The sequence below is a fragment of the Mus caroli genome, unplaced genomic scaffold (assembly GCF_978045245.1).
Source record: "Mus caroli unplaced genomic scaffold, Mus_caroli_1 scaffold_8, whole genome shotgun sequence".
In the NCBI taxonomy this organism is placed as follows: Eukaryota; Metazoa; Chordata; class Mammalia; order Rodentia; family Muridae; genus Mus; species Mus caroli.
In genome coordinates, this window is record NW_028227263.1 from 27,509,784 (window position 1) to 27,534,670 (window position 24,887).

Here is a 24,887-nt window from a genome sequence, read left to right on the forward strand (position 1 = left end):
TTTCACATATTGGATGGTGTTCTTGATTTTGTGTTTACACTTTTCCTCTCCCAACCCCCCTTGTTTATCACTTGGAATTCTCTACGTGAACCCCACAAGGGAGAATGGAGGCTCACTACTAGCACACAAGCTTGTTTAGGCTCTAGATTTGAGGTGGTCTGTTTGATAATCAGTACCCCTCCTGGGATCTAGCCTGCCGTTGCTGGGACCATGCTGGGCGAATCTGTGTTATTTCCCATTCTTTAGCCTTTCATTTATAGCACAGGCACAGCCTGCTTCCCCATTAGTGAAACAGCACACTTAAACTATCTACACTCAGGTAAAGAATGAGGCTGAACTTGGCCAGGAAGATAAATCAGCCCAACCATCTCATTAGGTTTCAAAGACACTAACTAATTAAGCTTGCATTGGAATTAACAGAGAATCCTTCTGAGAGACAGATGTGACAAGGCATGAAAGAAACTACCCTGCCTTCACTGTGAGAGAGAGGAAGTGTTTTTTAAATAAGGTCAATGGACAGAAATATAGGATCAAAACAATAATACATCATTACCACTGTGTGCTGAGAGCCCTGCACACATCCTTCCATCTCCATCATGTATTAACTTTCAAGACAAAGTGAGAATAGTCTCAACTAACTGAGGAAAGAGAGGCATAAGAGAGTTTACCTTATATCATAGGTACTTTTTCTGTTTACTGTGATAAGATGACCTGACAAGGGCTGGAGAGATGGCTCAGCGGTTAAGAGCACTGACTGCTCTTCCTAAGGTTCTGAGTTCAAATCTAAACAATGACATGGTAGCTCACAACCATCCGTAATGAGATCTGATGCCCTCTTCTGGTGTGTCTGAAGGCAACTACAGTGTACTTATATATAACAATAAATAAATCTTTGGTCCAGAGAGAGCAGGACCAGAGTGAGAAGAAAAAAATAAATAATAAAAGATAAAAATAAAAGATGACTTGACAAAAGCAACCTTAAAAAAAAAAAAAAGGAGAGCCAGGCGTGGTGGCGCACACCTTTAATCCCAGCACTCAGGAGGCAGAGGCAAGTGGATTTCTGAGTTTGAGGCCAGCCTGGTTTACAAAGTGAGTTCCAGGACAGCCAGGGCTATACAGTGAAACTCTGTCTCAAAAAACCAAAAACCAAAAGTCAAAAGAAAAAAAAAAAAAAGGAGAGAGAATTTATTTTGGCTGACAATTCTGGTACAGTCCATCGTGGTAGGAAGTCAAGGCAGAGGGAGTTTGGGGTTGCTGATTACATTGGGTACTGGTCAGGAAACAGTAATCAGTATGTTCAGCAAATTTTCTCCTTTTTCATATAGTTCAAGACCTAAGCCTTGGGAATGGTGCCACCCACAGTGGGCAGGTCTTCCCACTTCAATTAATCTAAACAAGATAATTCTCCACAGGCATGTTCAGGATCCAGTCTCCCAAGGTGATCCTAGAGACTTCAGAGTTGACAGCTGAGATTAATAATCACCCTTGCTTGCTTCAGAGTCCCAAGATTCACCACAGATTGTTTATCCTCTTAGTTTAACCCAAGTTATACTCATTTGTGTTAGATTGACTGCCTACAAGACTATTGGCCTTGTCAAGAGACATTTGGGGTTGTCACTTCTTGAGGGATGCTGCTACCAGCATCTAGTAGGGAAATGGCAGAAATGCTGCTAATCACATCACCAGACAAGTCTCTATAGTATTTTTCAGATCCTGATATCAACAATATTGCTGTTGATATACTCTTGTTTGCCCCTGGAGATATGAGTGAGTGGGTAAGAGTGCTTGCTATGTATGCAAGCAAGAGGATTGGAAAAAGCTGAGCATGGCTGAGTGCACATGCCTACAATCCAAGAGCTTTGGGAGAACAGAGACAGGAAGATCACTGAGCTTGCTCACCATCAGTCTAGCTCCAGGTTCACTGAGAGACCCTTCACAAGGAAACAGGAGAGAGTGTGACAGAGCAGGACTGTCTCACCAGAACTATCCATTCACAGAGCTCTTTAGACAATGTGTAAGTCAGTGAGATGTAACTTTATAGTTACACATTGTGGGTGGCACATTTCAAAGATGAAAGATTCAGTGCAAAGCTGGTAAATGGGAATAGCTGACTTGGTAAGGGACAGCAGTGCTTGGGAGCCTCAGCTGTGCTTAGGAAACTGTCCCCGTAAGAAGAAGCAACATCCCCAAAGCAACAACCCCATGTTTGCCGCTGAGCCATGTGTGAACTAATGACCTCTGTCTTAAACCTGCCTCCCATCCCATTTCCCCGGCTCCTCACTTCTTCCCTGCCTGCCCTCACCCCTCTGGCTCTCTAGTGTTTGGCCACAACATGAAAAGCAGCAATGACTTCATCGGGAGAATCGTCATCGGCCAGTATTCCTCCGGCCCCTCGGAATCCAACCACTGGCGGCGGATGCTCAACACTCACCGCACTGCTGTGGAACAATGGCATAGCCTGAGGTCCCGGGCTGAGTGTGACCGCGTATCTCCTGCCTCCCTGGAGGTGACATGATCACCATAAGGAAGGCAACCTTCATTTGTTAAAAAAGAAGGGAAAAAATATGTCACATAAATATTCAACCCACACCTAGGTATACTTTCACACATGTGCACGTGCATACACAACGCCCTCTCAGTACTGAGAGCGAGCTGACAGTTGATCATGAAATAGCCACCCTCATTGAGGGAAGCTTGTGAAGTTTCCAGAAACTCCATTCATGCATAAATCACAAGCTGGGTAGGCTCTGCTGTGGGACTTATTAGCAGTGCCTACTCTCATCCACACCCAATGTCCCAAGATGTACTTTCAACCCTCAGGCCAGAGAAAGGAGGCCTTCCTAGGAAGAGCCTGACTCAGTTTACCAAGAGTTCAGCTGATATGTAGGGGGAGGGGGGTGCTTGGTTCCCCACCTCAAAACCACATCTTCCAGGAAACTTCTGAACAGGCCGCTGTTTCCTGGGGTCTCCACACATGATCCCTTTCTCCAGCGGTGTAAGTATCTTTATTTTCTCCTTAGCAAATATGGTAAATAGCTTAGACTCTTTGGAGAGACTGAAGGGTGGCAAAAGACAGTAAGCCTGTGTCAGGAACCCAGGCTCACCTGCTTTGTCCTTGTGTTTGCTTATTTCTGGGACTCCCTGTGGGGGTGTGTGCATATGTTATTGTGAGTGAGCTCTAACGGGTGAGTACATTTGTGCCCACTCATCCCAATAGACAGCAAAGTGGTGGCCAGGGCCTCCATCCACAAAGCTCCCTTACCTCTGCCTCTTATCCAATGCAAGCTTACCCCATGTCCTCTCATGCATCAGAGACCCCACCTGAGGTAGCGATAGTTCACATGTGCCCATAAATAGGGTTATGATAGAGCAAAGGTAACATGTCTGACTGAATCGTGGTGGTTATGACCCATCAGGGGTCTGGCATGGGAATGAAAATGGTGCCACATCCCTCCACCATGACCTCTCCCCTCCAATGATCCTTCTGTGTTTGTGTGTGCACCACAGTCATGTCTCATGTGCTAAGTAAGGCTTTAGTGTAGTTAGAATAGATTCTTCCCTCATGGGATGCTTCTGTACCTTTCTCCACAGCGTGTTGTCCTCTGTGATGGGGAGTTATCTGTTGTTGAAATAAAAGATTATTTATTTGTGACATTCATTGGAGTTATCTATCTTATGCAATAAGATTTTAGCTCAGACCCAATAAGGACGGCTCCACTCTGTTCCATGCACCTAGGCCCTAAGCTTTTGGAATACTTAAGGGTTAGGGCATGGAACTGTCTAAAGACTTAGTCCCGCCCGTGTTTAACATTTGGTACTGGCTGGCAGCTGAGGACATTTTCACTCAGCACAGGCTGCCTGCTCACAGGGGGTGGGGGTGGGGCTAGCTTGGGCTTTCTCATAGCATGGTAGGAGATGTGATGGTTTGAATATGAAATGTTCCCACAGGCTAATGTTTTGAGTGCTTGGTTCCAAGCTAACCGTGCTGCACACTCCTGCCACAGTAGTGTTCTACCCAAGGTCTGGGCCAAGCTTCATAGATAGAGAATCCTCTGGAACCATGAGATAAAATAAGTCCTCCCTTAAGCCACTTTCATCAGAGTGTTTTATCACAGCAATAGGAAAAGGGACATTGCACGGGGGATGTGGCAGAAATGATTCTCTATGGCTTCTGAGGACAAGGCATAAGAAGGACATGTTTGCTGGTGTGGTGTCGCTCACCTTTAATCCCAGCGCTCAAGAACCAGAGGCAGGTAGAGCTCTGAGTTCAAGGCCAGCCTGATCTACAGAGTTCCAGGAGAGTCAGGGATATAGAGAAACTCTGTCTCGAAGGTGGAGGAGATGGAGGAAAAGGAGAAAGAAGAGGAGGAAGAGGAGGAAGAGAAGAGGGGGAGCAGGACATGAAAGTTTAAAGCATCACAAGGCAACAGCAATCATGAAACAGACAGCATATGCATGTTACTGCTTAGCTAGCTTTCTCCACTATAGGCAGCCTGAGACCCAAGCCCAGGAAACAGTGCCACTCGGTCCTTCTCACCTCAATTAACCTAATCAAGGCAATCCCTCTCGGGCATGCCCTAGTCCAGGGCTCCTATCCCAGGTGGTTATAGATAGTAAGCAGTTGACATTCCAAACTAACCATCATACTTGATTGGGGACAGTCATAATCACCTACTCTGATTAAGAGGCAGAGACATGGAGAATATCAAGGAAGAAGAAACGGATTGTATGAAGAGCTCCTAAGGTGTGTGATATACAGGGCAACCATTTTGAAAAGCACAGTTAACACAGTGGGCTAATCAGACTGTACAGTGTCATGCTGGACATCATTAATACAAGGTGTGGTCTGGGGAGGAAGAACAGCTGAACTACACTACCAATTTGAGGACCAAGAGGCAACCTCACATGAAAGGAATGGTGTTTATATTCGATGGCTGTGGTTGTCAGCGACAGAAGTTCCAGCCTCAGACATAGTTGGATCTCAGTGTTCAGATGAGGTCCATTGAGGCTGTTTCTCTCACTCTGTCTCTTGGATAGTCTCTCCCCTGCTTAAGAAGCCCGGTGATGACCATAGTCTTGACTCATTCTCTGTATTGAACCCACAGCCTCATGCCTGCCAGGCAACAATTTGGATTCTACATACATAAATTTCTACTTCCTGATTTTCCAAGGGTGAAATAACATCTCCTTCCCATCCTCCCAACAGCAGGACTTCTGTTTATATTTAACTACAGTAATAAAAACTACCACTTACTGGGGCTCACCACCTGCCAAATGCCATGATAAACCCAGGAGCTATTTAATCCTCACAGCAACCTTTTGAAATAGGATCTATTATGATCCCTCTCCCCCCTTTAGATGTGGAAATGACACTCTGAACATTGAGTGCCCTGCATCATGTCACAGAGGAACATGGAGTATGGGCTGCATGTGCACCTGATTTAAGCAGCATACTGCAGTCAGTTATTCCATGTATGTTGTTCTCCATGAGATTTCCCATTTGTCCCAGACCAGATTCATGGCTTAGCTCTTTATCAGCCATGCCCTGCTCAGAGCTTGGCCCAGACTGGCACTACACAAACTAAAAAGGTCTTGCCTCTCTTGGCCGCAGTAAGTATTTGTCTAAGTTCCATTTCTGTTGTTGTGATAAAATGCCCTTAAAAAAGCAATACAAAGAAGAAAGGTATTTGGGGCTTTTGTTTTGTTTTGTTTTGTTTGTCTTGTAGTTCAGGGACAGTTGTGTTAGAGAAGTCAAGGCAAGCAGAATTTGAGGAAGGTGCTCACGTCACATCCACAGTTAAAAAGTAGAAAGCAGTGTGTGCACACTAGTGCCTGCTCACTGTCTGCTTTATACAGTCCAAGATGCTCTGCCCAGGGAATGGTCCTGGCCACATTTTAGAGGGGTTTCCCACATCAACCTAATCCCCTACAAGTATGCCCAGAGGTCCATCTGCCAGGTGATTCTGGATTTTGTCAAGTTGACAGCTACCATCTTCCTTCCTGGGGCTGAACAGATCAAAAGCATAAACATGAGAGAAGACAGGTGGGTGATGGGCATAGCAGCCAGAGACAGGATACACACAGATCAGGCTTACGGACTCTAGCACCAAAGAAATCACAGCCCAAATCCTGGGCCCTTGGTTCCCCAGCTGCACTCAGACATGAACCAGGCAGCTCTTCCAAGCTTCTGTTTTCCTGCTATCTTAGTTAGGGTCCCCCAAAGCAGATTCAAGGACGGAACTTGGAAGCAGATGATTCACTGGGGAGACAGCCCCAAGAAATGTAAGTTGAAGAAAAAAGACTAAGGCAGATAAAGGCTGCCCGTGTTAGCAATAGGGACACCAAGAGCTCAGAATTGTTACTGTGGAAGATTAAGTACTGAGCCTTCTCCATAGGGTTGTTCCTGAGAGCATCTAGTGTTTGGTAGTACAGGGATGTCCTGTGTGGGTGGGGCAAGCTCCTGCATCAGCAGAGACACTCCTGGCCAGAGAGAGACATGCATGAACTTGATAGGGGACCTGTGTGCATGCACCGCCTGGCCCAGTGTCACTACTGAGGAGCGCAGCTGGATTGCAGATATGAGATCAAGTAGTCCTAGCCTTTGCTGGCCTCCTCGAAAATAACAAGAGGCTCACAGTGTGAAGTGCCAAATGTCTCCCCACAGGAACCTACAGCAGTGACAGTGCTATCCTGTCAAAGACTAATGGAGCAAGCAGTGATGCTGGAAGGCCAGCCCAGCTTACCACGTAAGCCTGACGATGACCCAAGTTCCATCTAGGAACCCACATGAAGAGCCAGATGTGGCGGTACCTATCTATAGGCCCACCATTATTAAGACTATCTGCTGGGAGTTCACAAAGCACAGAGGCAGAAACAAGAGAGACCCAGCCTCAGGAAAGAAAGTAGAGGGAGAGAACTGACTCCCCAGAAATCGCCTGACCTCCACATGGTTGTGGTAGCACACATGTGCCTGTACTCCCATGCACAAAGTAAATAATCAAATAATAAATATTTTTCTCAAGTTGCATCTAGATCTCAGTCATTGTTCTGTTGCTGGGAAGAGACACCATGACCAAGGCAACTCTTATAAGGAAAACATTGAATTGAGGGTTTGCTTACAGTTTCAGAGGTGTAGTCCATTATCGTCACAGCAGGAAGCATGGTGGTATGGAGGCAGATGTTGGAGCAGTACCTACACCCTGATCCACAGACAGAGAGAAGGGGGGAGGCTTTGAACTTGGCATGGGCTTTTGAAAGTTGAAAACCCACCCCTAGTGCCACACTTTCTCCAATAAAACCACACCTCTTAGCCCTTCTAATCCTTTCAAATAGTGCCGCTCCATAAGCATGCAAATATATGAGCCTATGGGGCTATTCTTATGCAGACCACACAGTCTGTATTATATGCACACAGATTTCTCATCATCGTCCCCCAAATGATGCAACAGCCATATCGGTAGCATGGCCAGAGCATTGGGGATTGTAAGCAGTGTAAGATGATGCAGTCTTCAGAGGGCATGCTCTATGTAACATGCTAGGGTTAGGGTTACTTCTATGTAAACACTGCATCATCTTATGTAGGGCACTTGAGTATCCATGGTTTTCAGTATCTCCGGGTGTCCTCGAACTAGGCCCCCTCAGACACCTGTAATCCAGAGTAGGTGTGGCCAATAGTCCCTCTGATCTGTTTTGTCTGACAATTAGTAACTACCCCAAGGGATAGATGTAAGGACATGTTGGAATCGAGCCGGCAAAGTCCTCACTTGAGTCTTGGCACAGCACCCAGTGGCTATTATTACCTGGTATGCATCAGACAGCTTTTGCTGGGGACAAGTAGGAACACTGGCAGCTCAGATCAGAGCCATCCACATCTCCAGGAATAGAGTTTGTCAGGAGACAGAGAGATGTGTTGAAAGGTGAAAGGAGGACTGTGTTTCTATAGAAACCAGAGCCCAAGGTGCCCTGCTTTGGACTACCCATTGTTTTAATTAGCATCCTCCTCCTCCTCAGGTAGGAGGTGGGAAAAGAGATGCCTGGACCACTTCACCACTCTGTGGTGTGGGGACCCAAGTTAAAAGAATAAAGGTGGGTGGAGAACAGAGATAGGGAGTTTTGAAGATACTTTCATTCCTCAGGACCCCTTGAGCCTGCTCACCTGTTGGAGAAAGAATTCCTCTCTTCCCCCTCTGCTGCAGCTCTGAGTTCAGACCAACTCCAGAACATCTTGGGATTTTGACCACACCCCCCAGACTTGGCACAAACTACAGACCTATACCCTGCCTATACTGAAGGTATAGGTCCATCTAGGGCACTAAGACCAAGCAGCCATTTGAGGCATTGGAACTTTGTTCCTATCAAACCAAAAATAACTGCAAGGAAGAAGCATCCATTTCCGGTCTTAAGTATCCTTGTCCACTGCGGATGGGAGAACTGCCCTTCCTCGTGTCCAGAATTCCAGTAGAAATAACTCAGAGGGATTGGTAGGTAAAAACTCCAACACTTTGCCTCTAGAAGAAAATGCTGGGAGGCCTTTAAGTTTCAGTGTGGCTAACCTTTGAAGAGGGTATTAGCTTTCCATCACTATAACAAAATACCTGAGGGAGAAAGTATGAAAGATCAAAGCAGGCCAAGGTTTTGATGTCTGCTGAGGGCAGTAGATGGAGTCACATCTTGGTGAGGGCATTGAAACCAGGAAGTAGAGTCAGAGAGAGGGTGCTGGCTTGCTGATCTCATAACCCTCAAGGGGTCACACATGAATGACCTTACCTTCTTCCAAGGAAAATGTCCCCAGTGATTTCCCATCAGGAAGCTCTTGAAAGCTCAACCACTTCCCAATACTGCCAGATTCATCACAAGGACCATTGGGGGACATTTCAAGCCATATCTAGAGGACGCTAGCTCCTTTAGTTCCAAACTTTAGGTCATCTTATCCAAGAATATTTAAGGTTCTGGATTATGGGTGCTTGTTACTAGCCAAGTATTTTCTAAGTACTTGTACTGGAGAGGTATCAGTTTGTTCATATTGTGTAGGCAGGAAAGCTGAGGCTTGAAGAGACTTCCTAGTTGGTGTCTAATCACAGCAGAATATGGTTTCTACCTCATAGTTTATGAAGTAAGTATCGACTCCTCTTTTGTAATGGTCGTGAACAGAGGGTTTACTAAATAGGCAATATTTTTAAATGTTTGAATGCATATACATGTGTGTATGCAGGTGTGTCTATGAACAAGCAGAGACCAGAGGAGGACACCAAGTCCCCTTCATCACTCTTCACATAGCCCTTTGAGATACGGACTCTCCTGAACCTGAAGCTCATGTTTTCTTGGTTAAGCTTGGGCTGCAGTTACAAAAATATCTGAGATGTCCAGCGTGTTACCTCGGTGCTGTGATCCAAATTCCGATCCTAATAATTGCATACCAAGTGCTCTTAACCTCTGGACCATTTCTCCAGCCTCATAAATAACACTTTTAGAAGCTAAGAGATTATGAGGGAGATATAATGGATGAATGGATGGAAGGATGGATGGGTAGATGATTGTTTTAGTTAGGGTTTTATTGCTTTGAACAGATACCATAACCAAAGCAACTCTTGTAAGGACAACATTTAATTGGGGCTGGCTTAGAGGTTCAGAGGTTCAACCCATTATCATCAATTAGGGAACGTGGTAGTATCCAGGCAGACGCAGTACAGGAGAAGCTGAGAGTTCTTCTTCTTCATCTGAAGGCTGAATATGGCTTCCAGGCAGCTAGAATGAGGGTCTTAAAGGCCACATCCACAGTGACACACCTACTCCAACAAGGCCACACCTAATAGTGCTACTCCCTGGGCTAAGCATATACAAACTGTCACCATGATAATGAGTAGATGTTTTAGATAGATCTTCACTGACTTGACCAGCCTCTCATAAACACATATATAGGGAACACAGAATATCATTCAGTAAATGTCATTTTAAGAAACTAGAAAACACACACACACACACACACAGAGAGAGAGAGAGAGAGAGAGAGAGAGAGAGAGAGAGAGAGAAATATATTATTACATATATAAGAGATCCTTACAATCTTCAATTAACAGCAAACTTAACACTTGTTAAGAGAAAAAAATCCATTTTCTGTCTGTAAAATTGAACACAGAACAGCCCCTAGGCCATGCCCAACCCATTGCCTGCTTTTATAAATAAAGTTTTATTGAAATACTTCCAGACCTACTCCTGGGTCTTTGGTAAAACTCAACAGTGACAGATTAGCAAAGTCTGCAAAGCCTAAAAAACATACTCTTTCTTTACAGAAAAGTTTTACACCCTTGTCTAGAGCTATATTCTGTAAACTTTAATGAACGCACAAGACACTAGAGAACAGTAAAGCAAGGGAAGTTTCTGATTCAGGAGCTCCTGGCAGGCCCTGAGACTGCAATTCTGATACATTTCCACAGACCACACCTACATTTGAGCAAAGACACATTCAGAGAGGGAATAGAACTAATAAGCAACAGCACTCAGACACCATAGTGCAGGACAGATGACTATAGCTGTGGACTCAGTGATATCTGTCTATCTGTCTATCTATCATCTATAAACTATCTACCTGACATCTATCCTCTCTTCACAAGAACTTCCAGGGCACTCTTTTGGGCTATCCTCCCTTCCTGTCATATTCATACTCAAAAGGACATTGCTATGGCTGGCATGTTTGTCCCCACCAAAATTCATATTGAATTTTGTCAATGTAAGGTGTTTTGGTCTCATAAAGAGAGGATTAAGGTGTTTATCTCAGGAATTTATCTCTTCTTCTGCCTCTCTCCTCCCTTTTCTCCCCTCCCTACCTCCTACATGTGATGTTTCAGCAAGAAGATGGAGACACCCTGATAATTTTACAACCTTGAAACTGAAAACAAATAATTTCTTTTCATTGTAAATGATCCAGTCTCAAGTATTTTGTTATAGCATCAAACATAGATGTGGTAGCCCCCAAGACACAGCAGCAGGGGCCTCCATATTTCTTCTCCTTGGATAGTAGCACAAAAGGGAAAATGCTACCTTATGTTTTGTTATAATAGTTACCTTCACTCATTGCTGTGACAAAACACCTGACAAAGAAATTCAAGGAAGGCAGGATTTGTTTGAGCTCACAGGTTTGAGGGTACAATCCATCATGGCAGGAAACACACGGTGGAGAGAATAGCTCCAGCTGTGAGGGAAAGTGGTTGGGGAAACTGGTCATATTGCATCCCCAGACAGGAGGCAGATGAATCTGATGCCAGACTGGCTTCTTCCTTTTCTCGTCTGTTCAGTCTGGCATTCCAGTCCATTGGATGGTGCTGCCCACATTCAGGGTGGATTATCCCTCTTCAGGTAAATGTCCCTGGAAATTCATAGATACACTCTTAAGTGTATCACTTAAGAGTATCACTCTTAAGTGAATCACTTCTACGTGATTCCAAATCCAGTCAAGTCAATGATGAAGACTGATATTCACCCATTACCATTCATGTTCACAGTAATGCCAGCACTCTAATAAGCATGCAATAAGTGCTCACCACTTTTGAATAAACATACATGCTTTGTCATCTGCCCTAATACAATGGTCTTGAGACAACTGGTATACCCCAGACTTGCTGTAGGCTAGAGTTGGGCCTAAGTTGAGCCTGTATGCTGAGTCATGTTTTGGCCGACTTCAGTGCCAACACCCAGTGGGGCAAAGCATGCTGTGTGGGTGGGAACTAAGTTGTTCCTCACAAGCATAGCAGTGAGGGGTGGGGGGAGTGACTAGGAAACCAAATTGACACATTCCCATCTTACTCATGAATGCCAGTTACGTGAAGTGTCAGAGCACCTCGCTGAGCATTTCAGGGGAGGATACGGGCCCAACAAGATGGAGAGGATGCAGCCAGTGCCAGTGAAAGTCTTTCATGAAGATCAATCGCAATAATAGCAGCACATGATGTTATTTAGTGAGCACCTTCTACTGGGCAGCATCCATGCTAAACAGAATAAACACCTGGCTGTGGTGGTACACACCTGTCATCCCTGCTCTGGGGAAGCTGAAGCAGAAGGATCGTGAATTTCAGGCAAGGCAGGGGCTATATAGGTAGATCTTGTTTCAAGATCTTTCTCCAAGGAAAAAACAGTAGAAGCAAAGGGAAGAATTTCACTTAATCTCTTGGAGGTATGTGCTGTTTGTTGTTCATGAGATAGAGGGAGAAACTTAGACTCAGCCAGACAATGTGGCTTGCCCAGGAACACACAAGGTGAAAAAGAGAACAATTCTTGTTTTCACCAATAGAAATTGTCAACCTGGGGAAGGGGCTCCAGTTGGTAAAGTGTTTGCTACTCAAGCGAAAGGAGCTGACTTTGAATCTCCTCACTCGTGTAAAAGGCTGTGTGCGGCCACATTTATCAGTAATCCCAGAGCTGGGGAGAGAAAAACACCTTAACACTCCACTGGCCAGCCAGTCCAGCAGGACCAGTGAGCTCCAGTTTCAGGGAGAGACCCTGCCTCCAAAAGCAAAGTGGAGAGCCATGATGGAAGACATCTGACACTAACCTCAGGCTTCCGCATGCACACACGCACATGAATACACGTGTACTCATACACACACAGGAAGATAAGAAAGAATGTTCCTACACGCAGCCAAACCCCAGTAGGAAAGCCAGTGGGCTTTAAAACATTTAAGAATGAGCAAACCACACAGCAGCGCTAGGCACAAAAGATGACCATTGTGACATTTGTAACTCACTGTGTAACCTTCCTACTAGTGCCTCCTTTAACCCTAGAGGCAACTCGAGAGATCTCAGTGGCCTTAAGGTCAGACGAGTGGACAGGACCTCAGTAAACCTTGCTAGAGCTCTGATTTGAGGGCCCGCCTCATCTCAGGGCAGTGATTCTGCTGCGGAAATGAGAGCCAAGGCTTGTCCCATTTGCAGCAGGAGTCAGAGAACTGGCCTTAACTTAAAACCTCCTGATTTTTATATACTGATAAGCATGTAATGTGTGTGTGTGTTTGTGTGTGTGTGTGTGCGCTGCTTGGAAGGCAGGAAAACTTTCAGGAGTTGATTCTCCCTTTCATCATGTATGTCCATGCAGATCTCTGACTTGGTGACATGTACTGAGCTAAGCCTGTTCTTGTATTAATTTTAAGACATTATGTGGACCACACAAACAACCTTCATGGCTATGGGTCTGCTGCAATCAATCTCCACTTGTATTTTTTTTTAACCTTTTGAGAATTATTTACCTAAGAGGACAGAGATGATTGGTGGCCTAAAACAGAGGCTCAAAGAAGAGGTGACATGGCTCAGAACAGAGCTGGCACTCAGAAGGCTCAGGGGATCCAGGGACTGGAGCACTGCTTTGCTCTCAGCTGTCACTCTGCATTGTGTCCAATGAGGAGTGGGGAGAGAGGCGGGAGGGGGAGGAGGAGGGACAGGGGTCCACCCCATTTGTCTTGGCTGCTAGAGGCCCTGCCTGAACCTAGGAGAGCTATCGGGGACCCAAGCTCTGAGCTGCTCTGCTCCAGCCAGAGGCAGCTTCCTCCAAGTTCAACATGAAGAAATGGGAACTATAGTCTGTGGTCTTCCTGGCCCTCCTCTCTGCACAGGCCTTTCCACACCCTGACATCAGTATCATTCAGGTGAGCACAGGGACCAGGGACAGGTTGGGGAGGACATTCCTACAGACTTAAGGGCCCACTAGTGAGGCCAGCTGCCTGGCTGCAGTTCTGAGGGGGAAAGCTGGAGGACCTGAGCTGAGCCTCCTGATAGACCAGCCCCAAATGAGGGAGCACTCTCTTCATCCCAAGGCCCTTAAAGTTAAATCCCAGCTTTGCAGTTTACAAGCTGTGTAACCTGAGAGACTTCCTTCCTTTAAATTCTAGTTATTCTGTCATTTATTTTTGAAGTAGGATCTTGCAATTAGCCCACGCTGGTCTTGAAATCTCAGTCCTTCTGCTTCCTGCTCCAGAGTGTACTGGAATTAGAGATGTGTGCTGCTACAACTGGCAAAGTCCGTAATCATCCTGAGTCCATTCCAGGAAGCAGAGGTCATACGGTCACCCGCTCCAGGCCATGGAGAAAGGGCTTAGCACACTATCTGGCTCCAGGGGAAAATGGTATTTTTGTTAGAAATTTTATATCTGAGACCCCCTCCACTTCGACCTTGGCAATGCCCATTTCCAGGGAACTTTCAGACACATGGTCACAGAAGATGGAGGTGCGGGATGGGTACAGTTGTCCCTCTACTGGTTTCCCTGGCAGGCTGGCTCCAGCAATATCCATCCCTATGGGCCTTGTGGGATGTCCCCAGGAAATGGGACTCATCAACATCAGGCATGGGACTTCCCTGTAAGCCATTTGAGGGATGAGGGGCAGCGGTGAGTTTGAGTACTTCCATGTTGCAAAGGGGAGACTGGGGTGCTAACACCATGGAACTGCTATCAACACCCTACATCTCTTTGTTTCTAGCGGGAGGACAGAGAGTTCAAAGCCTGACTAGGTGACAGATGATGTGACAGGCCAGCCTGTGGTACATATGTGATGCTGTCTTAAGTATATATATACATATGTGTGTATATATGTGTACACACACAAAGACCACATTTATAGGGAAAGACTCACAAATCCCTTACTACATATCGATCGGCATAGATATAAGTACTTTTCATTATGGATTTATATAATTTTTACCAAAACCCTATGGCAAAGACCAGTCATTTTTATCCCAGGTTAAGTGAAACCTATATGAAATCTCCAGATAAAAATTGTTATAAGGTCAGTATTGGGCTGTTAGTGTGTGTTGCTCAGAGATACTAGATAAAACCAGCAAATAGATAACAGTAAGTCCTTTGTTACTATAAATATACCCCACTATTGCGTGGACATACTTATACTATAAATCATTTGTTATTTATCTAAAATTTTGATTTCACTAATGGAAAACAACTGAGGGAGAAGCCCAACTTCAGTCCCATGTACACCCGAATCCACTCATGCACCCACCACGTGCACACACACACACATACCCATGCACATACACATGTGCACACATGCACGAATGCACAGAGGCGGGGATAATAATGAAGTGATGGTGCGGATCAGGGACTGACCACATGATAAGCATTTGAAGAAGCGTCATGTTACTTTCCACACCTCTGCCAGGAACCTCTGGTTCTCGGTGTTAGGATGTTTCAAGCAGGAGAGTTTCATTGTGATAAACAGGCTTCATCAGAGACAAGAACTCCCAGACACCACACCTGTCCCCGTGTGCCACCCTTCCTTTTAGACAAGCAAACCAGGATCACACCCAAACCAGTCATCCTGGAGAACTAATGAGAATTTTTTTTCCACCCAACCCTTCCCTGCTGTAGCAGGGAAACTGAGGCTGCAGACTGACAGAAGTTGTCTGCAGACTGCTTACAGGGCACTTTTTGTGTTCCCCAGACTTCCAGTTCAGCAGACAAGACTAGGAAAATGGTGTCAGCCCAAGGAGACTGATATACAAGCCCAAGAGCATGCACTGCTGGTGACTAGAGAGGATTTAATATGGCTCTGTGGTTCCTTGCAGATCCTGAGGGTGGATGTGCACCCCGAAGTCAAAGCCTGGTTTTCCATCCTCTTCTGGATACCCCCAGCTATTCCAAAGCAGTACAGAGGGCTGGAGAGATGGCTCAGTGGTTAAGAGCACTCACTGTTTTTCTAGAGGTCCTGAGTTCAATTCCCAGCAGCCACATGGTGGCTCACAACCATCTGTAATGGGATTGGATGCCCTCTTTTGGTGTGTCTGAAGACAGCTACAGTTTACTCATATACAATAAATGAATAAATTTGGCCAGGCAGTGGTAGCTCACACCTTTGATCCCAAAACTTGAGAGGGAGAGGCAGGCGGATCTCTGAGGCCATCCTGGTTTACAGAATGAGTTCCAGGACAGCCAGGGCTACACAGAGAGACCCTGTCTTGAGAACAAAAAACAAAAAACAAAAAAACAACAACAACCCAAAGCAGTACAAAGCATCCATTAGCCATCCACCCCACAGCTCCTGGCTTTGAATCTCTATCCCCTGAGCATGTGGATCCAGATCCTCTCAGCCTCACTCCTGGGTTTTCTTTTGAGAAAAGGTCCTTTGTCTGAAGGACCTGGGAGGACTTAGCCGGATGGGCCTTTTCCCCCAATCCTCTGCTCTGAAATTGCCTTTGATCTCATTGCTTTTGTGTATTCCTGCATGTACGTAGAGCCAGCACCTGGAAGGAATAACAAAGACAATGGCTATTAGGATTCTTCAGCCATGGCTGGTTCCTCCCCCAGCTCCTGAACTCAGAACTCTTCATGTGACATCAGGGCAAACTGATTTGAAACTCGGCCTCTGCCTTTGCAGGGCCTAGGGGTGCAGAGAGAGATCAGTCAAGGTATTCAGCACCCCTGACCACCAGCAACATGGCATTGCAGTCTTAGCCCCACCCAGCTCCACTCATGCCCATTTCAAAAGGGAAACTGAGGCCCAGGGAGCCGAGTTACCAACCATCTGGTATCAGAGTCCAAGCTTCTAAGCTGGAGCATAGAAGTTCAAGCAACTAGATATCCTGCCTTCTAGAGCAGGCCCAATCCTGGAGTGTGCCTCAGACACTCTGGCCCAGTTTGTTCCCCGCTCTGTAGTCACAGGGCACTCTACACATACTTTAAGTACTCTTTAGGATAAGATAACTAATACCATATGGGAACAGCACGAGGTCACATGCTTAGGAACATATAGGAACTCAGGAAATGCTGATGTCCTTAATTAAATCATGGTTAAATTTGGTGTTTAATAGACTGTGGTCCCTCAGCCATCTGCAGGAGATTGGTTCCAGCATTCCTGAGGATGCCAAAATTCTCAGATGCTTGGTCCCTGCTGTAGAAGGATGCATCTAACCAAGCTCCATCTCCTGTGTTCTTGAACTCACATAATAATATCACGGCAAAGCAAACAGTTGCTGGAGCACATTGTGTAGAGGTGATGACAGGAAACAAAAGCTATCTATCTCCAATTATGTCACTTGGGAATCTTAGAATCTCAAACCCAAGGCCAGCCTGAGCTCCATATGAGACTCTATCTCAAAACACAGAAGTCTGGGGACTGGGTAGAGTGTTTGCCTGGCATATTCAAGTCCCCAGGCAAGATTACCAGGACCCAGAAGTTTATGTTCAGCACAGGAGCAGTGCCCTGCCCCTCAGATGCTTTCTCTCCACTGTGTGTTAAGTTCATGGACCAGAGCCTGGAGGTACAGAGGCTAACTGCATGTACTTTACCAGTGAGAGAACCACAACCACAGAGCCAAGTCTTCCAGCAGCATTGCAGTGCTTGGGAGTTTCAGATTACAAACCTGATTGCCAGGAGTGAGTGGCAGTGACCTCTGATCTTCTGGCAAAGCAGGTACAGGTCTAGTATCTCTCCCGGGCTGGCCTCCAGGAACCAAGCCCTAAACACCCAGTGAATGCTCCCTGCTTGGATCAATCTAAGCTGTGGTTTGGGGGCTTTTCCTCTGTGCTCTCGTGCCTCCAGAACTGCTCAGAGAGGGGAAGGCAGAGCTCAAGATGGGAAAAGTAAGGCTTGCTTTTAAGGACTGCCAAGCATTGAGACCAGACAGGCAACAGGAGGGTGACCCAGCCCTCCACCACCTTGCTGGAGTCTGGAAGACACTTCTTGTTTTCTCCCAGGAATATCTGGGGCTCACTCTGGGAATAGGAAAGGTGAATGTGGCCTTAGAGTTTCCTCACCTCCTCTCCTTGTCTGGTCTGTTGTCTGTTCATTCTCCCCTGTCCCCTTCTTGTCCCTGGTGCACCCCTACCCCAGCCCGTTTATCCCAGCAGGAGGCGGTGGCCACAATGCTGTGCATCTGCAGGAGGCAGCAGAGAGCAGAGTGTTGCATCTGTGGGCGGCTGGAGCAGGGCCAGGGGAGCTCACAGCCAGATTGAGTGGGAAGGTGACAATTTATTCTTTCAAAGTGGGAGAGCTGGATTCCACGGATATGTTTTCATCCCAGAACAAGCTGAGCTCCTAACGGCTTTGACTCCCCCCACACCCCCAGCTGGGAGACCTTGGCTGCTGCTAATTGAGAAAAAGACCATGCAGTTTGACTTCTTGGTTTCCTGAGCAACAAGCCTCCTCCTCCTGCTCTGCACCTCCTGTCTGCCTCTCTCCCTGTATCCCCCATACCCTTCTCCAGCCCCACCTTGGATTCCTGCTCCTTCAGAGATTCTTGGTCCTGCGGAACCATTCCCCTCACCCTACCCCAAACCACTCCACCCTCTTCCTGGGCCATGCCCTCTGCCTGGAACACTTTGATTCATACCATGCTTAGGGTCTCTACTCATTCATTACCTTTTCCAGGAAGCCTCTCGAGTCTTCACATCTGCCTGTGTGCAGAGCTTAGATGCTTCAGGGGTAACCCTTGTCATTGCCCATGGGGTTTGGCGGGGGAGGGGGGCTTGAAGTGCTCTGTCCTATTTGTGAGGTCCTTGCTGACAGGGACCAGAGAATCATTAATTCTTTCAAGTTGTGCCAGCAAGACTCACATCCACAAGTTAAGTATTAATGACATCATTTCTGTGTGCTCCCCCGTCTCCCCCACCCCCGTGTTGACTCTTGTGTCCCACAAGCTACCTATGAGCAAGTCTGTGACCTTTAACAAAGTAGTCAACCTCTCTGTGCTCCAAGTTGCTTTGTAAAGTGCAGTGATTGTGGTGTTTACCTTACCAGGTATGTAAAGATTAAATTAATATGTGCGAAGCTGCACAGCGCACGGCACACGGCGAGTGAATAGTAAAGGCTGGTTTGGTTGTTTTATGAAGGTGTGCCTGTGAAGATGTACAGCCTAGCAGAGGCTGGTTGGGTTCAGCTGATGAAACCCTTCTAAGGTCAGCTTCTAAGCTCCAGGAGGCAAGGGGAGAAGGAAAATTCCAGACGGGTAGGAGTTAATTCTTGTGCCTCCCCACCTTCCAATTAAAGGTCTCTGGTGGCCTGCACAGAAAGAGGGCAGTGGGGCAGTGACCTGCCACAGCCCATTTTCTGGTTTATTTCAACTCAGGCATGCAGAAATGCCTCTTTCCTGGAGAGGGGGGCCTCAAAGGGGCCAGAATTAGGGAGATGCAAGTATTTCTGGAAGTATTTTCTACCTGGGGTTAGAAGACTTCGAAACCAAATGGCATTTGCCTTCTCCTTTTCCCACCCAGCCCCACTTCATTAACTAATTATTAATTCCTCTTTACCAAGTGCTAGCCAAGGTGGGAAGAAAGAGGGAAGGGCAAGAGGAATGAAGGAGAGGAAGGGAGGGAGGGGGGCAGGAGGGATGTAAGGAGAAGTGGAGGGAGGAGGGGGAGGGAGGAGGGATGGAAAGAGGAGGGAGGGAGAAAGGGGTGAGAGGGAGGAAGTAATGAAGGAGAAGGGGGAGGGAGGGAAGAAGTGGTGAGAGGGAGGAGGGAGGGAGGAAGGAGGAGGGAGGGGGAGGGAGGGAGGAGGGAGGGAGAGTGGTTCTTCTACAGGTTTCATCTTTCTACTTACAGATGAGCAGTTCCAAGCTTTCACACATTCTCACTCACCCATGTTTGCTAAGATGTGCTTTCTGCACCCCCAGCCTTGGGTGTTGCCAGTGAGAGTCCAGGCCATACCATGTTGCTCATCAATCACATGACAGCGCAGAACAATCTGGAAAACTCAGATCTGGCAACTTCAGCAAACCTTCAGTGCTGTTTGAATACATCCCTACATGGCTGTGTTTCATTCAAAACCTGGACTACAGAGATGGCTCAGGGTTAAGCTTGGGGTGTTTTAGAGGAGCCCAGTTCAGTTCCCACTTCAGCAATACATCAGGTGGTTCACAACTGCCTAAGACTCCAGCTCCCGAGGACCCAGTGCCTGGTGCTGTTCTCTGCACTCAAATGCATGTAAACCCTCCCCATCATTACAATAAAAGTGCAAAACCCAAGTCCCATAGACCCTCTGTGTGCTAAGGAGAAGAGGGGTGATCACAGCTGCTATGAAGAACTACCCTGAGCAAGAATCCTGGGTGCAATGAAGTCGGGGTGCATAAGCACTTACCAGAGATGCCCATCGGATGCACGTAAAGCCACCTTGCACTTGAGACTAGAGAAGTAGGAATTGGCCCGAGTCGAGGCAAGAGACAAGCCCACAGAGGTCTGATTAGGTGTCTGAGAATGGCAAGAGATGAAGCCAGATGGATTAAAGCTAACTGGGGGCCTGCCATGAGCCCTCCCCAGCGTGCTGGTCTCCTGCCAGGAAGCAGCATGTGATACTACAAAGGAATTCTTTGTGGTCAGGAGGTCTCTACCACCTTCTTGCAGGCTGACCTTTACAGTAATAAGATGAAATCATCGTACAGGAATGGAGCCAGTCATGTCTGCTCTAAATCCAGCTTGCTATGATGATGAAATGGACTCGTGGCTGTATAACATGACACACAGTAACAGCATAAACAAGTGGACGTAGCCTCTGTATCTGTTTTACTGCGTTGACCTATTCCTCCATCCTTCCCTATACTCCTCTATTTTTCTACCCATCCATCATCCATCCATTATACACTATCCATTTGTGTATCTATTCCTGCTTCCTTCCATCCATTCACCCATCTCTCTCTGTCCATTGGTCCCTTCATCTCTACGTCTTCATTGTTTTAGACAGTGACCAAATGCCAGGGTCCCTCACTGGTTTCTTTGTTGATAAGCGTTTTCAGTCAAGCATGGCAAGAAGACACTGAGGAGACTAAGTAAGCTCAAGCCTAAAGAGGAATTTCCCAGAAAAAAAAAAAGAATAGAAAAGAAAAATATTTTAGTGATGCTATGTTTAAAAAAAACAGATTAGGAAGGGAAGGTAGGTAGATAAGGACTGGCAATACAGGGTGGGTACTGGAGAAAGAACAAAAGCAGGTACCAGAAATCTCATTAAATCATTCAGCATGCTCAACACAATGTGTGGCCTTTCGCTGTTCTTTTTATCCTCAGTGTGACCCACATCATTTGCAGGGTTTCTGAAATGGTAGTAAGTGCTGTGCTGAGTCTTTTTCTGAGCTGGCACCAATGGCCACTTAGGGTTGACCTAATCAAGAATGGTGGAGGGACTCAGTTGGAGAGATGGCTCAGTTGCTAACAGCATTCGCTCCATACTTTGGAGGACTGGAGCTCAGACCACCAGGTACCCTAGCAAACGCCTGTAACCCAAGTTCCAAGGACGGTGAGACAGAATGACTGCTGGGACTTTCTGGCTTCCAGCCTAGCCGAGACTCTCAGAGGAATAGGCAGAGAGTGATAGTGGAGGATTCCTGGTACTCTCCTCTAGCTTCCGCACATGCACACAGATGTGCACACACTCAGGCAGACACACACAAATAAGCATATAAGTTAGCTAATTGGCTGAAATCTTAAGAGAACAGAAAAAGAAAGCATAGTTATATCCTGTTCTCTTTATACTTAGTCTAGAAACATTAATGAGCCTGCTTTAGGCTCTACACTATTGAAAGGGGCGATGTTAATAGCTGATGTGTTTCCTACATCCACAGCTGGGAGGAGAATGTCTTTGTGTATGTCCTGATGAACAGCTGTGTTCCTGACATCCAGGCTGACATCTGGATGGGCCTTCATAACCATAGGCAGGAGAGGTGAGGAAAACATAGATACCATGGAGAAACTCCACCCAAAAATCCACTTCCATGGAACAATGCCAGATCACAGTTATAGACCCAGACCACAGATACTAGCTGTGGAAATGGGTGTGGAGTTGACCCGCCTCAGTTAATCATGGAAGTGGATGACACGGGAACACAGGGCGACCAGACAGAGCCTTTGTTATCACTCAGATTCTCCAAATCAAAAATGTGGTTAGAGATGTGAGGGATTTTTTTCCCTTTCAACATCACTGAATGCAGGGCTCAGCCCACAGTACATGAGCTCTGACACTGAGCCACATGCCTAGCCCACTCTACTGTTTCTTTTGAAGTGAAGTCTCTCGTGGTTGCCTGGGCTGACTCTGAGCTCATTCTTTACCGAGGAAGGCCCTGAACTCAGGCTTCCTGTCTCATGAGAAGCCCTGGTTCCAACCCAGCACTTGGGATAAAATGAATATTGCCATTTAAAGTAGCAGCATTAAAGTTAGAGTCGCTGTCATCCAGTCCCTCACCTCTATCCCAGTGCTGTCCTTTAGCAAGGACTTCTAAAGGGCATGGAGATGGAATGGTATGGAAAGCTACCAAAGGAGCCACTGTATGCTGCTAAGGTGGGCATCTGATACTCTTGCTCAGCTTCAATTGTATTATAGAGAACGTCCCAGAGACTCAGAAATTCTTTCAATTAAAATCATCCTAACCAATAAAAATAAATAAAAATTAAGTTACGTCTACATTAGATCATAATTTAAAGAATGTTTATTGTGGCTTAATAATCCTAACAAACAAGACAGAGAAGGGACTCTTTTCCTTTTCTGCTTGGGGTCAGGCACTGGGCACTAGGCTCTGTGCTGCTAGGCACATACTCAATCCTCAAACCTCTCTGCGATCTTCACTCTGTTGTATTGATGAGAAACTGAGGCTCAGGTGAATAATGTGCCCAAGTCACAGATCAAGGAAGGTAGGTAGAGAGGGAACTGGGAGCTCCGCCCACCCCACCCCTGCTTTGTCGTTGTATAGGAAAAAACTTCAGAACCATCTGTGCTTCAAGAGCTACTTTTCTATAGACCAGAATAAGAGGCCTGACTCCTGCTCACACTACTGCTGGTGCTGTTATTTCCACATTTACTGCAGCATGAACCAGCTTCCCAGCAGGACTCCCCCTGTTTGGACAGAGGAGTTGCAGACCAGGAAAGAAAACACGGGCATTCAAATGGGAAGGACATGAGCGGGAGTAGGTCCCACTCACTGAGAAAGGATAGTATTTGGGTGTTGGGTACTGGACTCAGGTCAACCTGGGTTTGAACACCAACACTGAGGAATCGGGGCCAACTCATCTACGTGCCAGTTTCTGAGGGTGACGTTGCCTGCAGTGCGGAGAGGTGAGAACAAAGTAAGCAAAGTTCACATGTTAAGGGTCAAACAGAGTGCCTGAGAACAGCAGTGCTGGTAGCCGTGGTACACATTACAAGGGCTTTGATGCAAGAAGTCTCTAAAGCTGTCTCTCCGCTGGAGATGATCCAATACCTGGTCTTCCTCTCTACTTCCATGCCTCTGAATGGACCCCAGGAAGGACAGTTTGAATGGACTGATGGCTTCTCTTGTGACTACAGTTACTGGGACAGGAGCCAGCCTGGTGATGACATTCATACAGATCCAGACAACTGTGTGCAGATGTGTACTGGCACAGTAACGGTGGGTACCCTGGGACCTGGGCTCTTGCAGAGGGGCTGCATAGGCCCATGAGGGATGGAGAAGCACCCTGAAGTATGGGGGACACAATGAGAAATGGGGTCACCGTGAGAGATAGGGAATCTATAAGGAACATGGAGAGGCACCAAGGGGAAAGGTAGGGCACAATGAGAATTAAGAAGTGGCCCATTTTCAGCACCTCGGAGAGCATCAGGTTCCCTGGAACTGGGACACTGTCTTGGGGTAGTGGTGTTTTAAAAGATCTTTGATGGTTCACTGACAATCAGGCTGTAAATGGATGAAAAGGCATAGAGAATTAGAGAGGGCAGCAGAGATTTCACTAAGTTATTTGATGTGCACAGCATATATCCCCACTCCTTTTTAAAAATCTTTGCACCAAAACGTAGTCTCCTGGGCCAGCTCACCAGTGCACTAAAATGAAAGCTCCCAGCCCAGGCTGTCTTCTGAATGTTAGGACACAGTTGTGCCTGGAGAAGCACAGAGGTGTGGGCACTCCTGGTTTTGAGTTCCAGTCCTGTTGCTTTGTAGCTATGTCTTTGCAGGGAGTAATTAACCCTGAGAGTCTGTTTCCTGAGAAATGAGCTTACTATTAACCCCTGTGTAAAAGGCTACTGAGATAATTGAGGGACAACTGGCACAGCACAGTGACAGGAGAATGGGCTTGAGGTGTCAGTCATTGTCTGGATTCATGATCTATGCTCTATCAGCTCTGGATTCCAAGGTGAATCCAGGATCCACTTCTTCAAGGTCACAGAGCAGGCAAGAAATAGAGCTAGGTTTGAAACATGCACAGAATCCCAGGGCCAAGCATTTCTCTGCTCTTCTCTATCCTTTTCCTCCTCATGAGGAATGGTGGGAGATAAAGGTAAGGCACTTATCCTGTTGGCCGTCCTGCAGTCCAGCAAACAGAGCTGGGGCAGTCTGGAAGTGAAGTTTACCCTTCCCAGTCTAATGGCAGATCAAACCCAGCTTTATGAGAGAAAAAGATAGGGGAGCTGTCTCAGCAGACATCAGCAGTTAGGCCTGCTGGAAAGGACTTTTACTGCAGAGTGGTGATGCAGTGGCTTTTACTGCAGTAGATGGATCTTCACCCAGACTCTCTGCTTCTTCTGTTCCCAGCACTGTCCTGGAAGGGTAACACCCGCCACAGGAAGTTCCCCTTTGTCTGCAAGATCCCATCTCCGAGCATTCGATGACACACTCCTGTTCCCCTGGCATGGACTCAGCACCAAGATCGTCGGGCAGCAGTGTCTAGAGCAGAGTTTATGCTAAGTAAATGTAAGCACACGTAGAAGGAGGTCCTGTGGGCAGAGATTCTCAACAAGCTCACGTTAATGGTTCCCCGGCCATGTGGCCAGGAGACAGCAGCCAGCTCACACAGGTTCCAGTGTCCTGGACTGAACTGAATGCTGCCATCTTAGCTCAGTCTCCAGCTTATGCTTGAAGTGGTCACTTTGACACAGGTTGACTGGCTAGCCCTCATTTGTGTCACTTTGGCAGAGTGGAGTGGGAGTTGAGACCCTCTGTGGAG

The 24,887-nt window shown here is 46.7% G+C and overlaps 2 protein-coding genes across 5 annotated transcripts in view; both read left to right on the forward strand.

Annotated features, from left to right (window-relative positions):
* Syt17 (synaptotagmin 17) overlaps window positions 1-3,631 on the forward strand; it is a 65,679-nt gene extending 62,048 nt beyond the window's left edge. For all 4 annotated transcript variants that reach the window (XM_021168400.3, XM_021168402.3, XM_029479142.2 and 1 more), the window contains exon 8: window positions 2,319-3,631. In XM_021168400.3, the coding sequence (XP_021024059.1) occupies window positions 2,319-2,515 (197 nt within the window). In that variant the 3' untranslated portion in view covers window positions 2,516-3,631. The remainder of the gene's footprint in view (window positions 1-2,318) is intronic.
* A 9,913-nt stretch (window positions 3,632-13,544) lies between these two features.
* On the forward strand, window positions 13,545-24,552 carry Clec19a (C-type lectin domain containing 19A). Its single transcript, XM_085842438.1, is given in 4 exon segments — window positions 13,545-13,631; window positions 21,528-21,632; window positions 23,210-23,342; window positions 24,476-24,552. Coding segments are annotated over 4 exon segments (402 nt in total).
* Window positions 24,553-24,887: the final 335 nt, after the last annotated feature.